The sequence below is a fragment of the Notolepis coatsorum genome (genome assembly GCF_963971535.1).
Source record: "Notolepis coatsorum genome assembly, chromosome: 4".
NCBI lineage: Eukaryota > Metazoa > Chordata > Actinopteri > Aulopiformes > Paralepididae > Notolepis > Notolepis coatsorum.
Genome location: NC_140168.1, coordinates 80,610,080 through 80,622,743, shown reverse-complemented (window position 1 = coordinate 80,622,743; position 12,664 = coordinate 80,610,080). Strand labels below are relative to the sequence as shown.

The 12,664-nt window shown below is 46.6% G+C and overlaps 1 protein-coding gene across 1 annotated transcript in view; it reads left to right on the top strand.

Annotated features, from left to right (window-relative positions):
• Nucleotides 1-7,194: 7,194 nt before the first annotated feature.
• The window catches only part of LOC311226579 (carbonic anhydrase 4-like), a gene marked incomplete at its 5' end in the record, with an annotated part of 69,839 nt that continues 64,369 nt past the window's right edge, over nt 7,195-12,664 (top strand). Inside the window, one exon of the mRNA XM_084311999.1 lies at nt 7,195-7,209. Coding sequence (XP_084168125.1) covers nt 7,195-7,209 — 15 coding nt within the window. The remainder of the gene's footprint in view (nt 7,210-12,664) is intronic.

Sequence of the window (12,664 nt, the reverse complement as noted above, 5' to 3'; positions counted from 1 at the left end):
GGGGACTATGGTATTGAATGCTGAGCTGTAGTCGATGAACAGCATTCTCACATAGTTCCCCTGCCTCTTGTCCAGGTGTGATGCTGCTGTGTGCAGCACATGGGCTATGGCGTCCTCCGTGGACCTGTTGGGGCGATATGCAAATTGCAGGGGGTCCAGGTTGATGGGGAGGGAGGAACAGATGTAGCCCTTCACTAGCTTCTCAAAGCACTTCATGGCTATGGAGGTGAGGGCTACAGGGCGGTAGTCGTTGAGGCAAGCGGGCGTAGATTTTTTGGGTACAGGGATGATGGTGGACTTCTTCAGACAGGTGGGGATGACAGCCTGTTCCAAGGACAGGTTGAAGATGTCAGTGAATACCGGGGCCAGTTGGTCGGCACCGACTTTTAGGACGCGGCCGGGGATGCCGTCCGGTCCTGCTGCCTTCCTGATATTCACTTTTTTAAAGGTCCGCCTCACCTCATGCTCTGTTACCCTGAACAATGAGTCTCCATCAGCAGACCCCCCCCCCCCCCCCCCCCCCATTGCCGTGGTTTGTAGGCTGGTGTTGTTATTCACAGCCTCAAACCTCGCATAGAAGGAATTGAGATAATTTGCTAAGGAGATGTCACTGTTCAGTTTGAGGGAGGTGCCTTTGTAGTCTGTCATTGTTCTGAGGCCCTGCCACATACCTCTAGAGTCAGCCTGTTCAAACTGAAGTTCAACTTTATCCCTGTAACGCCGTTTTGCCTCTATTACTGCTCTCCTGACGTTGTATATTGCCGTCTTGTGTTCTTCCATGTTGCCTGTCACCAGCCCGGTGTTGTAGGCTGATGTGCGCACTTTCAGAGCCTCACGGACGGATTTATCTACCCAGGGCTTTTGATTTGGGTATATTCTAATTGTGGTAGAGGGGATTGTTTCTTCTACCAGAGTACAGACAAAGTCAAGCACCGTTTCAGTGTATTCGTTAATATTGGCTGTGTTATCACGGAATACACTCCAGTCTGTGCATTCAAGCGCAGCTTGGAGTGTCTCCTCTGATGTTATGGTCCAACGCTTAACCTCTCGCGATACTACCGGCGTTCGCTTGAGACTTTGTTTATACTTTGGCAAAAGAAAGATGGCGGCGTGATCGGACTTACCGAATGGACTAAGAGCCTGTGACTTGTACCCATTCTTAAATTGCGAGTATACATGGTCTAATATGTTCTCGCCTCTGGTGGGACAGGTCACATGCTGATAGAAATTCGGCAACACCTTTTTAAGACGCGAGCTGTTGAAATCGCCCAGAACCAAAATGGCAGCGTCAACGCTAGCTATCTGTAGTTTGTTTACCTCGTCGTGTAACTTTGAAAGTGCGGCCCCAGTGTTCGCGTGTGGTGGAATGTATGGTTTGGGGGATGGAGAGCTGACCAGTTTCCATGGATCGCAGGGACCGTGACTGAGTGTAGGGGTGGAGGAGGTCAGTGAGGTACTTAGGTGCCAGAGCGTGGAGGGATTTGTAGGTGAGCAGGAGGGTTTTGTAGGTGATGCAGGATTTGATGGGAAGCCAGTGGAGGTGGATGAGGGTGGGGGTGATGTGCTGCCAGGGTTTGGTGCCAACACATCGATTGAAAGCTAAAATGGCTGCAGTTTGATTGACACCCCACTTGGCCTATTACATGCTTCCAATTTCGAGGTATAAGACCAAACAGTCAACGAGTGTCAGTTTAGAAAAAGTTATCACCTCCAGGTAGGGATGGGAATTGATAAGATTTTATCGATACGATGCCATTATCGATTCTGCTTATCGCTCCGGTTCTTTATCGATTCCCTTATCGATTCCTTATGACTATTTTTTTTTTTTTGTATTTAAATAAATAAATTGGAAATGCAACAGAACTAAGCTGGTTAGAATAACAACATGCAACTTGACATTTCTGATTTATTGTTGAGCCCCCATGTCAGAAAAAAATAAATACAGTACCAGCCTTTTTCGGCCACATAAATCGACCCGCCAAGCATATTTCTTACAGGTAAAAGAAATACGCATTTTTGTGTCACATATATATAAAATGTAAAGACTAACTCAAAAGATAAGACACATATACTGTACATACAGTATGACACATATATATATATGTGTACATGTAAGTAAGTACAGATAACTTAATATAATGTTTAGAAACAGCAGCAGTCTTTCAAGTGTATTTAAAGGTATGTGCTTGTTTGTCAGGTATATGTACAGAGATCAGTACAGTACAGGTAGTGCAGGAATACTTGCATGATTGACAGCCTTTATGGTGGTTGTATTACATTAGATGTCCTTTTCTGTACAGTTGCACATTGTTGTACTCCACCCAGGTATGGGAGTTTTCCGTTATTTGTCATGTTCAAACTCTCTTTGGGTGTTTGCAATTCATGGGAAGTATATGTCTCTGATATCTTGATACAGCGGGCAGGTTGTTAGAAAGTGTAGCTCAGTTTCCACCTCTGCTCTGACATGGCTGTTAGCCTAGCCACAGAGGGTCTTGAGGAGAGGCTCCGATTGAATCCGGGACACAGACATGCAGCCAATGTGACAATGGCTCTGTTCATGGCAATATATTTTTTGACATACTTGCGGCAAACGGAACAACTCATCGCTACAGCCCAGCATCATACTGTAGCCAGTAGGGGTGTAACGGTACACATAAGCCACGGTTCGGTACGTACCTCGGTATTGCGGTCATGGTTTGGTACGATTTCGGTACAACAGGAAAAAAATATTTATAATTATTATTATATATTTATAATAATTATTATAATTATTATTATTAAATATAATAATATTCTATAGGCTTGCCGTAGTAGTCAGTGATACTGGTGTAATTCTGTGTTCAGGCATCCACGAGTAAATTAATTGCCTACTGCACCTTTAACAACAACTTAGTTTCAGTTTCACTTATAGAGAGGATTTAACTTCACGTGAAGCCGAGACTGAAGAATACTAGAGAACAGATGACATGTTACACAACAATGTCAGAGGATTATCAATATTTTGGATTTAAACATAGCAGGCAGCAGCAACTGGAGAGGAGCTCAGATGATCTGGTGGTATGTTGTGCTTTTATTTTTTCTCAAAAGGTTGACGTGTGTGTTCGCGCGTGCGTGTGTGTCTTTTGGTTAACATTATTGGGCGAACAAGAAAACTAAAGAAAACTGCAAAATTTTAATGACCCTGCTGTGTTAAACATTTAATTAATTCATCATGGTTTTGTTTTAGGGACAAATAGGCTGTAGTAAACAGGAGAGGAGGAGGGGAGAGCCGAGTGCAGAGTGTCAGTGCGCGCTGTTGTTAATTCTGTCCGCTTGTCATCTGATACGTATTCGGCGTATGGCTGGATGTACCGCACCGTGACGGCCATACCGTAAATTTGTGGGACGAATACACGTACCGTTACACCCCTAGTAGCCAGTCTCTTGAAACACCGCTATCTCCAAACTACCAAGTTTCAAGTTTCAAGTTTCTTTAATAGTTGTCATACAGAAGTACAGAATACTTTTGTACAAAATGCTTCTTACTGTTGCGCTCCAGAGACTGTGCATGACAAGATAAGTATGAAATAAAAACATAGTAAAAATTAGAAGAAAAAAAAAGAGGTCACAGTGTTCAGTTTAGACATATGTACAATGTTCGTAGACGTAGTTACCATACAATATACAATACTGTGCAGTGTACTAATATACAATACTATATAGTGCAAGGCATAAATGGACGAGGTGCAGTTTAGGTACAATTCACAGTAGGTGTACGAGTTGTAGTGCAAATCCTTTATCAATAAATATAAAGTGTAAGTGTGTTTGTGTGATCTAAAGTGTGGAGAGTGGGTGCTGCAGTGTGTTGTTTGTTTGAGTGAGTGTGTGTGTGCGTGTGGGTGTGTGTGCTGTGTGCATTTGATGGTTGTTGCATAGTGATTATTGTTCGTTTAGCGATTATTGTTCGTTTAGCAGCCTGATGGCCTGGGGATAGAAGCTCCTTCTGAGTCTTTCTGTGCTCGCCATAAGACTCCGGTATCGCTTGCCTGACGGCAGCAGTTCAAAGAGGCAGTTGTTCGGGTGGCTCGAGTCCTTAATAATTCTCTTAGCCTTCCCCTTGCACCGCTTGTTGTAAATGTTCTGGAGGGTGGGAAGCCCCCCTCTGATTGTGCGTTCGGCTGAACGTGTCACTCTTTGTAGTCTGCTACGGTCTTGTGCAGTGCTATTCCCAAACCAGGAGGTGATGTTGCCGGTCAGGATGCTCTCTATTGTACATGAGTAGAAGTTCCTAAGGATCTTCTGACTGACTTGGAACTTCCTTAGGCGCCTGAGGAAGTAGAGGCGTTGTCGTGCCTTCTTCACAACACTGTCAATGTGTGTGGTCCATGTCAAGTCCTCGGATATGTGGGCTCCGAGGTACTTGAAACTGTTCACTCTCTCAACTGGTGCCCCGTCGATGCTGAGGGGGCTGTAGTCCTTGACCCCCGACCTCCTGAAGTCCACAATCATCTCTTTTGTTTTGCTGACGTTCAGGGAGAGGCAGTTCTCCTGACACCACTGTGACAGGTTCTCTACCTCTTCCAGGTAGGCCCTTTCGTCGTTGGCAGAGATCAGGCCCACCACTACTGTGTCATCAGCAAATTTGATGATGGTGTTGTTGTTCCGCTGTGCTACGCAGTCATGTGTGTACAGGGAGTAGAGGAGGGGGCTCAGAACACAGCCCTGGGGGGCCCCTATGTTGAGCGTGATGGATGAGGAGGTGCAGTTGCCGGCTCTTACCACCTGGGGTCTGCCCGTCAGGAAGTCCAGGACCCACTGGCACAGGTCATAGTTCAAGCCCAGGTCCCTGAGCTTGGCTATGAGTTTGGAGGGGACTATGGTATTGAATGCTGAGCTGTAGTCGATGAACAGCATTCTCACATAGTTCCCCTTCCTCTTGTCCAGATGTGATGCTGCTGTGTGCAGCACATGGGCTATGGCGTCCTCCGTGGACCTGTTGGGGCGATATGCAAATTGCAGAGGGTCCAGGTTGATGGGGAGGGAGGAACAGATGTAGCCCTTCACTAGCTTCTCAAAGCACTTCATGGCTATGGAGGTGAGGGCTACAGGGCGGTAGTCGTTGAGGCAAGCGGGCGTAGATTTTTTGGGTACAGGGATGATGACCACTCCTCTCGATACTTTCTTTTGTTAGGTGGTCCCGCTCTCGCTGCCGCGTGGGTTTTCTTCCACATATTTGTAACCCATTTAACGTTATTAAGCTAACGTTAGCTAATCGTTATAGCAGCTAATGACAGGCAGTCAGGACATAATAGCGGATGTGACGTCGGTAAACAAGCCACAAATTAGGCCTGTCGTAAGACCAAAACATCGCAGTTTGTGGAGGGTGAGAGAGGTCACACCAGAACAATTATATTTTGAGGTTGCACAAATACAATTTCGGGAGCATATGCGACCAAAACGGTCGCAATTTCGAGCCCATTCGTTTTTCATTTAGGTTTTCCTAGTCAAGGAATCAAACAGTCTGATATGGCTGCATGCATGGTGCTAACGTTATTGTTTTAAAATGCGCAACTGTCGGAAAAACATGGCATCGATAAGAGGAATCGTTAGTCACGGAGGCATGCGATTCCAGGAATCGGACAATTAGGAACCGGCTCCCAACTGGAACCGGTTCTCGATTCCCATCCCTACCTCCAGCGATATTTCCGAGGATATAACGTTTTTTTCTCAGACGAAAGCTTCAGACTCGCTTGACATCTCCGGCATCTTGCTAATGTATTGGTGCCAATGGCCATTTTGGATAAACATACCGATACCATTAGAAAAACATGTGTAAAACACACATTTTCCATGGTATGGTTATCAACTTTGAACCTGTACTAGATAAGGCTTTGGACCCATTGTTTTTTCCAGCTCATACCTCTCAACTGGAACTATTTTGCATGCATCTGTTTGCAAAATAATTCAGATGTAAGTAAAAAAAACTGTATTTATTTCAGTGTGTTCAAACCTCAAACCAGAGTGGAAGAAAATTCAGAATGTTTCCTTTCAAAAGAGGCATCTGCTACTAGGGATGCCCCGATCGATCGGCCACCGATCGTTATCGGCCGATACTCAGTATAAATATGCAATCTGTGAATTCCGATAATTAGTCATTATCGCCGATAGCGGAAACCGATCAAGCGAAGCTCTCACTCGCTGTCTGTCTCAGACACACACGACCTGCAAACTGCCGCTGCTCCTCCTCCCTAGCCCCGCCCGCCCCCGTGTAGAGTTTGTAAACAAAGAGGTGCGGCTCCTCTGCTCGAGTCTGTAGTGCACTGCATTCGACCTGCGCTAACGTTAGCTACCTAGCTATCGTTACTGTTTAAACAAAATTACCCAGTCAACTATTCACGTTTAGTAGGCATTGTCTAACGGTATTTAGCCGGCTAGCTACCGATAGCTCCTGATATCAACAAATGATCCAGAAAGTCTAGTAGTTCATGTTCATACCTCAGTTAGCTTGCGTTAGCTGACGTTCGTTTACTGTTCAAAACGAAATGTCCCATTGAACTAAAGTTCTGTCTTAACGTCATCTAGCCGGCTAGCAGTAGCTACAGATAGCTCTTGATATCAATGTCTTATAACATTGATTTAATGCGTATTCGAGCTGAGGGCTTGCTGAATGTGAAACGACCAAAGCACTTAACGTTACCAATGGGGTCCCGCTGCAGCGCCGGAGAATCCTTTTGAGCTGGGCTACTAGAGTACACACAGACAGTGGAGCTGTTTGCAGATAGTGAGCATTTTGACTTGTTGCGTGGTGGCGATGTCTCGCAGTCGCAGATAATACAAGTACAAGTCTAATTATATAATATATATATTTAAAAAAAAAAAAAAAAAAAAAAACGTTTTATATAAAATAATTTTTAATTTCTTTTTAATCAAAAACAATCGGTATCGGATCGGTATCGGCCGATATGGATCACGACGATCGGTGATCGGTATCGGTGGCAAAAAACGTGATCGGGGCATCCCTATCTGCTACAAATGGTTCCAGAATAGTGACCAATTTACTTTCAGAATGCAATCGACAGGCGTTTTAATGCCAAATTTGTTAAGAGGCTATCATTTTCCATTTTGCTATCACTCTGCACTATTTTGTTTCTAGCAAAACGCTGGTATATTACTATGCCCTGTTCACAGATAACGTGACCCATCAGCTGTGTAAAAATGCTGGTGATCCAGGTAACCCTTTGCTTGCATGTTGTGGTTGTTGTCGACTAATACCTGTTTTGCTCCATGACCCCATGCTTCCCAGTTCGCTCGGTAACCGGTCAAAGAATGTCCAAAAATCCAAACTATCCCTTTAATTATAACCCCTTTATTCCAGACTTATCTCATCTGTTTATGCTGCATAGCGGTTCCTCCTCCTGATCCCTGACCCTTGACCCCTTGATGGCCTTTTTGAGCCGCGGACCAATCAGATTCGTGGAAGTGTACAGTTTCTCAAGGAAGTGGATGTTGGCGTTGGCAAGCGGCTGAAACCCCTCCGAGTTTGTTGTCTGTTGTTTACGCGGCTGAACTATTCTTGGTTCTTCGTCTTTTTGATGATAAGGGGACCAGTGAGGGGACATACTCTTTATGTGTCTAAATTCTGGCTTGAAGACAAAACAGTCATTAGGAAAACATTTCTTGGCTCACGGTCTCAACTGTCCAATCTGTTAAAAGACTAGTTTCTCTCCGGTCACCAGCCCTCACATGATATATTGGCCTAATTATAGTGTGAAGAGTTGACAAGGCAGAACACACACAAACACGCTGTTCAGAACCACTAATATCTACTCTAATATCACAGTATTCTCTGTTTCACACACACATGGACGGACGGACGGACGGACGGACGGACGGACGCCCGCCCACACGCACGCACGCACCCACCCACCCACGCACGCACGCACGCATACACCCACCCACCCACCCACGCACGCACGCACGCACGCACGCACGCACGCACGCACGCACGCACGCACGCACGCACGCACGCACGCACGCACGCACGCACGCACGCACGCACACACACACACACACACACACACACACACACACACACACACACACACACACACACACACACACACACACACACACACACACACACACACACACACACACACACACACACACACACACACACACACATATGGCGTTAAATATGTTCCAGCGTACGCAGACCTAAACGCATACAAGCCCCTGCGATCTGACATCAAACGTTTGACGCTCGCCAGCAATCTACATAGACTCACAATGGACACACAGGCTGCACACACACCACACGCATATGTAGTGCAGGCGTTGGCTGGTTCGAATTTCTCGGCGTGCACGCGACTTGCGAGGGCGCGTGCGTGTGATGTGTGCGTGATGTACGTTACGCCAGGTTTAGTGAAACACGCACTCATAACGCTACAGTTGTATGTACGTGTAATAAATAACTAGGCGTAACAGGCGGGCATGCGTGTGTCGTTCGCAGATTACATTGCAAATAACTAGGCGTACAGGCGGGCATGCGTGTGTCGTTTGCAGATTGTATTGCAAATAACTAGGCGTACAGGCGGGCATGTGTGTGTCATTCGCAAATTGCATTGCAAGCGATTTGACTTGCGCTGCGACAATACACCTCCACGCACGCACGCCCGCCTAGTAACGTTAGTAAATTGGAATATAAACAACGTTCCCCTAACATTCCACCAGGGGGCAAATTCATAATGTAAAGGTAATCAGTCTGACATCACTTTAGTTTCCAGCGCAGTCCATCCGTATAGGGATTTATCATTGGGGAAATTAGATGGCGTGCCGAGTGCGTCTAAAGTGAACTTGATTGATCTGCGTCGAGAGAGGACAACATTCTTTGTGTGATATCTAGTTAATGTTAAGTCAAAATATATTTGTTGGCAGCTGATAAACCAATGGACCCCAACATGTACGTCAACGACGGAGGATGGATCTGGAACGCTAGCTGTCTGGATTATGCATTGAAACTTGACAGTAAATACTATTCTAATAAAACGTTCAAAACTATGTTCAACTTGTGTATTGTTTTCAGAAATGTTACTAAGATTGTACATCTTGTGTGGTGTTATGAGTGCATGTTGAGTTGAGTATGTGTGTGCACGTGGAGCAGTGATGCGGTGAGTGCATCGTTCGTTCGCTGTGCGACCTGTTTGACCCCCCATACACACACACACACACACACACACACACATATACACACACACACACACACACACACACACACACACACACACACACACACACACACACACACACACACACATACACATCCACATACACACACACACACACACACACACACACACACACACACACACACACACACACACGCAACTCTCTTGATCTCTCTCTCTCTCCCACACACACACGCAGACAAACAGACACACACACACAACATGTGTCATGCCGGCATTGCGGACATGGTGACCTTGGGTTGTGTTTCAGAGCTGTTTTTGGACCCGGGGCCATGGGAACCAAATGAAGGAGGGCTTGGAGGGCCACGGGGGGCCGCCTGCCGAGCCCCTCCCCAGGGAGGAGAGACACTCCGTGGGTTAGTAGAGGACAGAGACCCCATGACATGCTCTGGAACACTGATCTAAGTGTGTTAGTAGAGGACAGAGACCCCATGACATGCTCTGGAACACAGATCTAAGTATGTTTGTCTCTTTCTTTGTATGTCCCTCTGTCTCTCTTTATCTCTCTATCCATCTGTGTCTCTCTCTCTGTCGCTCTCTTTCTCTGTCTCTCTCTCTGTCACTCTCTCTCCATCTCCCTCTCTCACTCTCTCTTGTCTCTCTCGATCTCTGTCTCTCTCCCTCTCTGTCGTTCTAAATCTCTGTTTTTGTCGATGTCACTCTCTTCCTCTGTCTCTCTTTATCTCTCTCTTTCTCTCTCTCTCTGTCTCTCTCTCTCTTGTCTCTCTCCATCTCTATTTTTGTCTCGGTCACTCTCTTCCTCTGTTTCTCTCTCTCTCTCCATCGACACCTTCTCTCCAATGCACCCTATATCCTGGGACGTCCTTTCTAGCTCATAACACCTTCTGCTGGTAGTCGTTGCCCCTGCCTTATGCTCACATAGTTCTATCACATAGTTATATCTCAGATTTCTATCTCAGAGTTATATCTCAGAGTTATATCATTTTTACATTTACATTTAGTCATTTAGCTGACGCTTTTATCCAAAGCGACTTACAAGTTCTGTACGACAAGCCATCAGGAAGGGCACAACTCTATCAGCTGAGCAACAATGTTCATCAAAGTGTTGAGTGCTACAGTGTAGGTTAGTTTATTAGGACAAGTGCATGACAGTACGGTTAGTTAGGGTTAGATTTTTTTTTTTTTTTTTTTTTTTTTTCTTTTTTTTAATTCAGATAATGGTTGAAGAAGTGCGTCTTTAGTCGACGGCGAAAGATTGGACGTGATTCGGCTGTCCTAACTGGGGTGGGTAGTTCATTCCACCATTGTGGGGCAAGGACTGAGAATAGGCGACTTCTCTTTGATGACCCTCCCGGAGCTTGGATAGGAGTAGGTCTGAGGCGGCCAGAAGATGCAGAGCGTAGGGGTCTTGAGGGTGTGTAGTTAGAGACCATTGACCGGAGGTAGGCGGGAGCGGTTCCCTTTGCCGCACGGTATGCTAGGTCGAGGGCCTTGAAGCGGATTCGTGCAGCAATGGGGAGCCAGTGCAGGTCCCTAAGAAGTGGGGTGACATGGGCCGACTTCGGTAGGTTTGAGATCAGGCGGGCCGCTGCGTTCTGAATGAGTTGAAGAGGCTTAGTGGCAGTGGCCGGGAGGCCAGCGAGCAGTGCATTGCAGTAGTCGAGGCGGGAGATGACTGTTGATTGGACGAGGAGTTGGGTGGCTTCTTTTGTCAGGAAGGGGCGTATCCTTCTGACGTTGCTCAGGAGGAATCGGCAGGTTCTGGTCGTCGCTGCGATGTGAGCAGAGAAGTTCAACTGGTCGTCGAGGACAACACCAAGGTTCTTGGCGGTCGGGGACGCAGTCACAGCTGCATTCTCGACTGTGATTGAAAGGTCGGTTAGGGGGGAGGATTTGGCCGGCAGGTGGAGCAATTCTGTTTTGCTTAGGTTCAGTTTGAGGTGGTTGGACGTCATCCAGGCTGAGATGTCGGACAGACAGGCCGAGATCCGCACAGAGACGTGGATATCTGAGGGAGGGAAGGAGAGGAAGAGTTGAGTATCGTCGGCATAACAATGGTAGGAGAAGCCATGAGACGTGATAATGTTACCCAGTGATTTAGTGTAGAGGGAGAAGAGAAGGGGTCCTAAAACCGAGCCCTGGGGGACACCCGTCCGCAGGGGGCGGGTGGCCGACAGGGTCCCTCTCCATGACACTTGGTAGGAGCGGTCATTGAGGTATGATGACAGCCATGTCAGCGCAGAGCCAGCCACTCCCATTCCTGCGAGGGCCGCAAGGAGGATCTGGTGGTTGACTGTGTCGAAGGCTGCAGATAGATCTAGGAGAATCAGGACAGAGGAGAGGCCTTTCGCTTTTGCTAAGTGAAGTGCCTCTGTGACCGCAATGAGGGCTGTCTCTGTGGAGTGACCAGTCCTGAAGCCTGACTGATTAGGGTCTAGGAGGTCATTCTGTAAGAGATAAGTAGTAAGTTGGTTGGATACAGCACGTTCAAGTGTTTTAGAAAGGAAGGAGAGAAGAGAGACAGGACGGTAGTTGCCTATGACGGTAGGGTTCAGGGTTGGTTTTTTTATGAGCGGCGTGACTCTGGCTTGTTTTAGGGAGGTGGGGACCACCCCCGAGTTGAGTGAGGAGTTGATGGTTGCAGTTAGGAATGGGAGGATGCCTGGTGCTATGGTCTGGAGGAGTGGGGAGGGTAGCTGGTCCAGCTGGCAAGTAGTCGGACGGTTTGACGTTACCAGTGTCAGGGTCTCTGCTTCTGTAATGGGAGAGAAAGATGACAGAGTGAAGGATGAGGTTCTCGATTCAGCATTTGGAATGGGTGGGGGTTGGGAGAAGGAGCTGCGGATGTTCTCCACTTTTTCCTCAAAGAAGATCGCAAAGTCTTCGGCAGAGAAAGATGAGGGAGGGGGGGGTGGGGGGGGAGTGAGGAGGGAGGACATGGTAGCATGCAGTTTGCGAAGATTCTTGGCAGAGGCCTCGATCCTATGGTGGAAGAAAGAAGCTTTGGCATTAGTGATGGTTTTGGAGAATGTTAACAAGAGGTTGTGATATGTGTCGATGTCAGCAGTGAGGCGTGACTTTCTATACTTCCTTTCAGCTTCAGATAGTTATATCACATAGTTCTATCACATAGTTATATCTCAGAGTTCTATCATAGAGTTGTATCACATAGTTCTATCTCAGAGTTCTATCACATAGTTCTATCACAAAGTTATATCCCAAAGTTATATCTCAGAGTTATATCACTGAGTTATATCACAGAATTATATCTCAGTGTTATATCTCAGAGTTATATCACAGAGTTCTATCTCAGAGTTCTATCTGTTACGAGTTGGGTAGGTGTGTAGGACCCAGGTGCAGTGTAGAACGAATAAGACGAGGCAGGTGTTGATTTTCAAACAAAAGGATACTCTTTTATTTAGAGTCGGCAAAAGGAAACACTCAGACAAAGGCGTATAAACAAAACACGTCCGAGC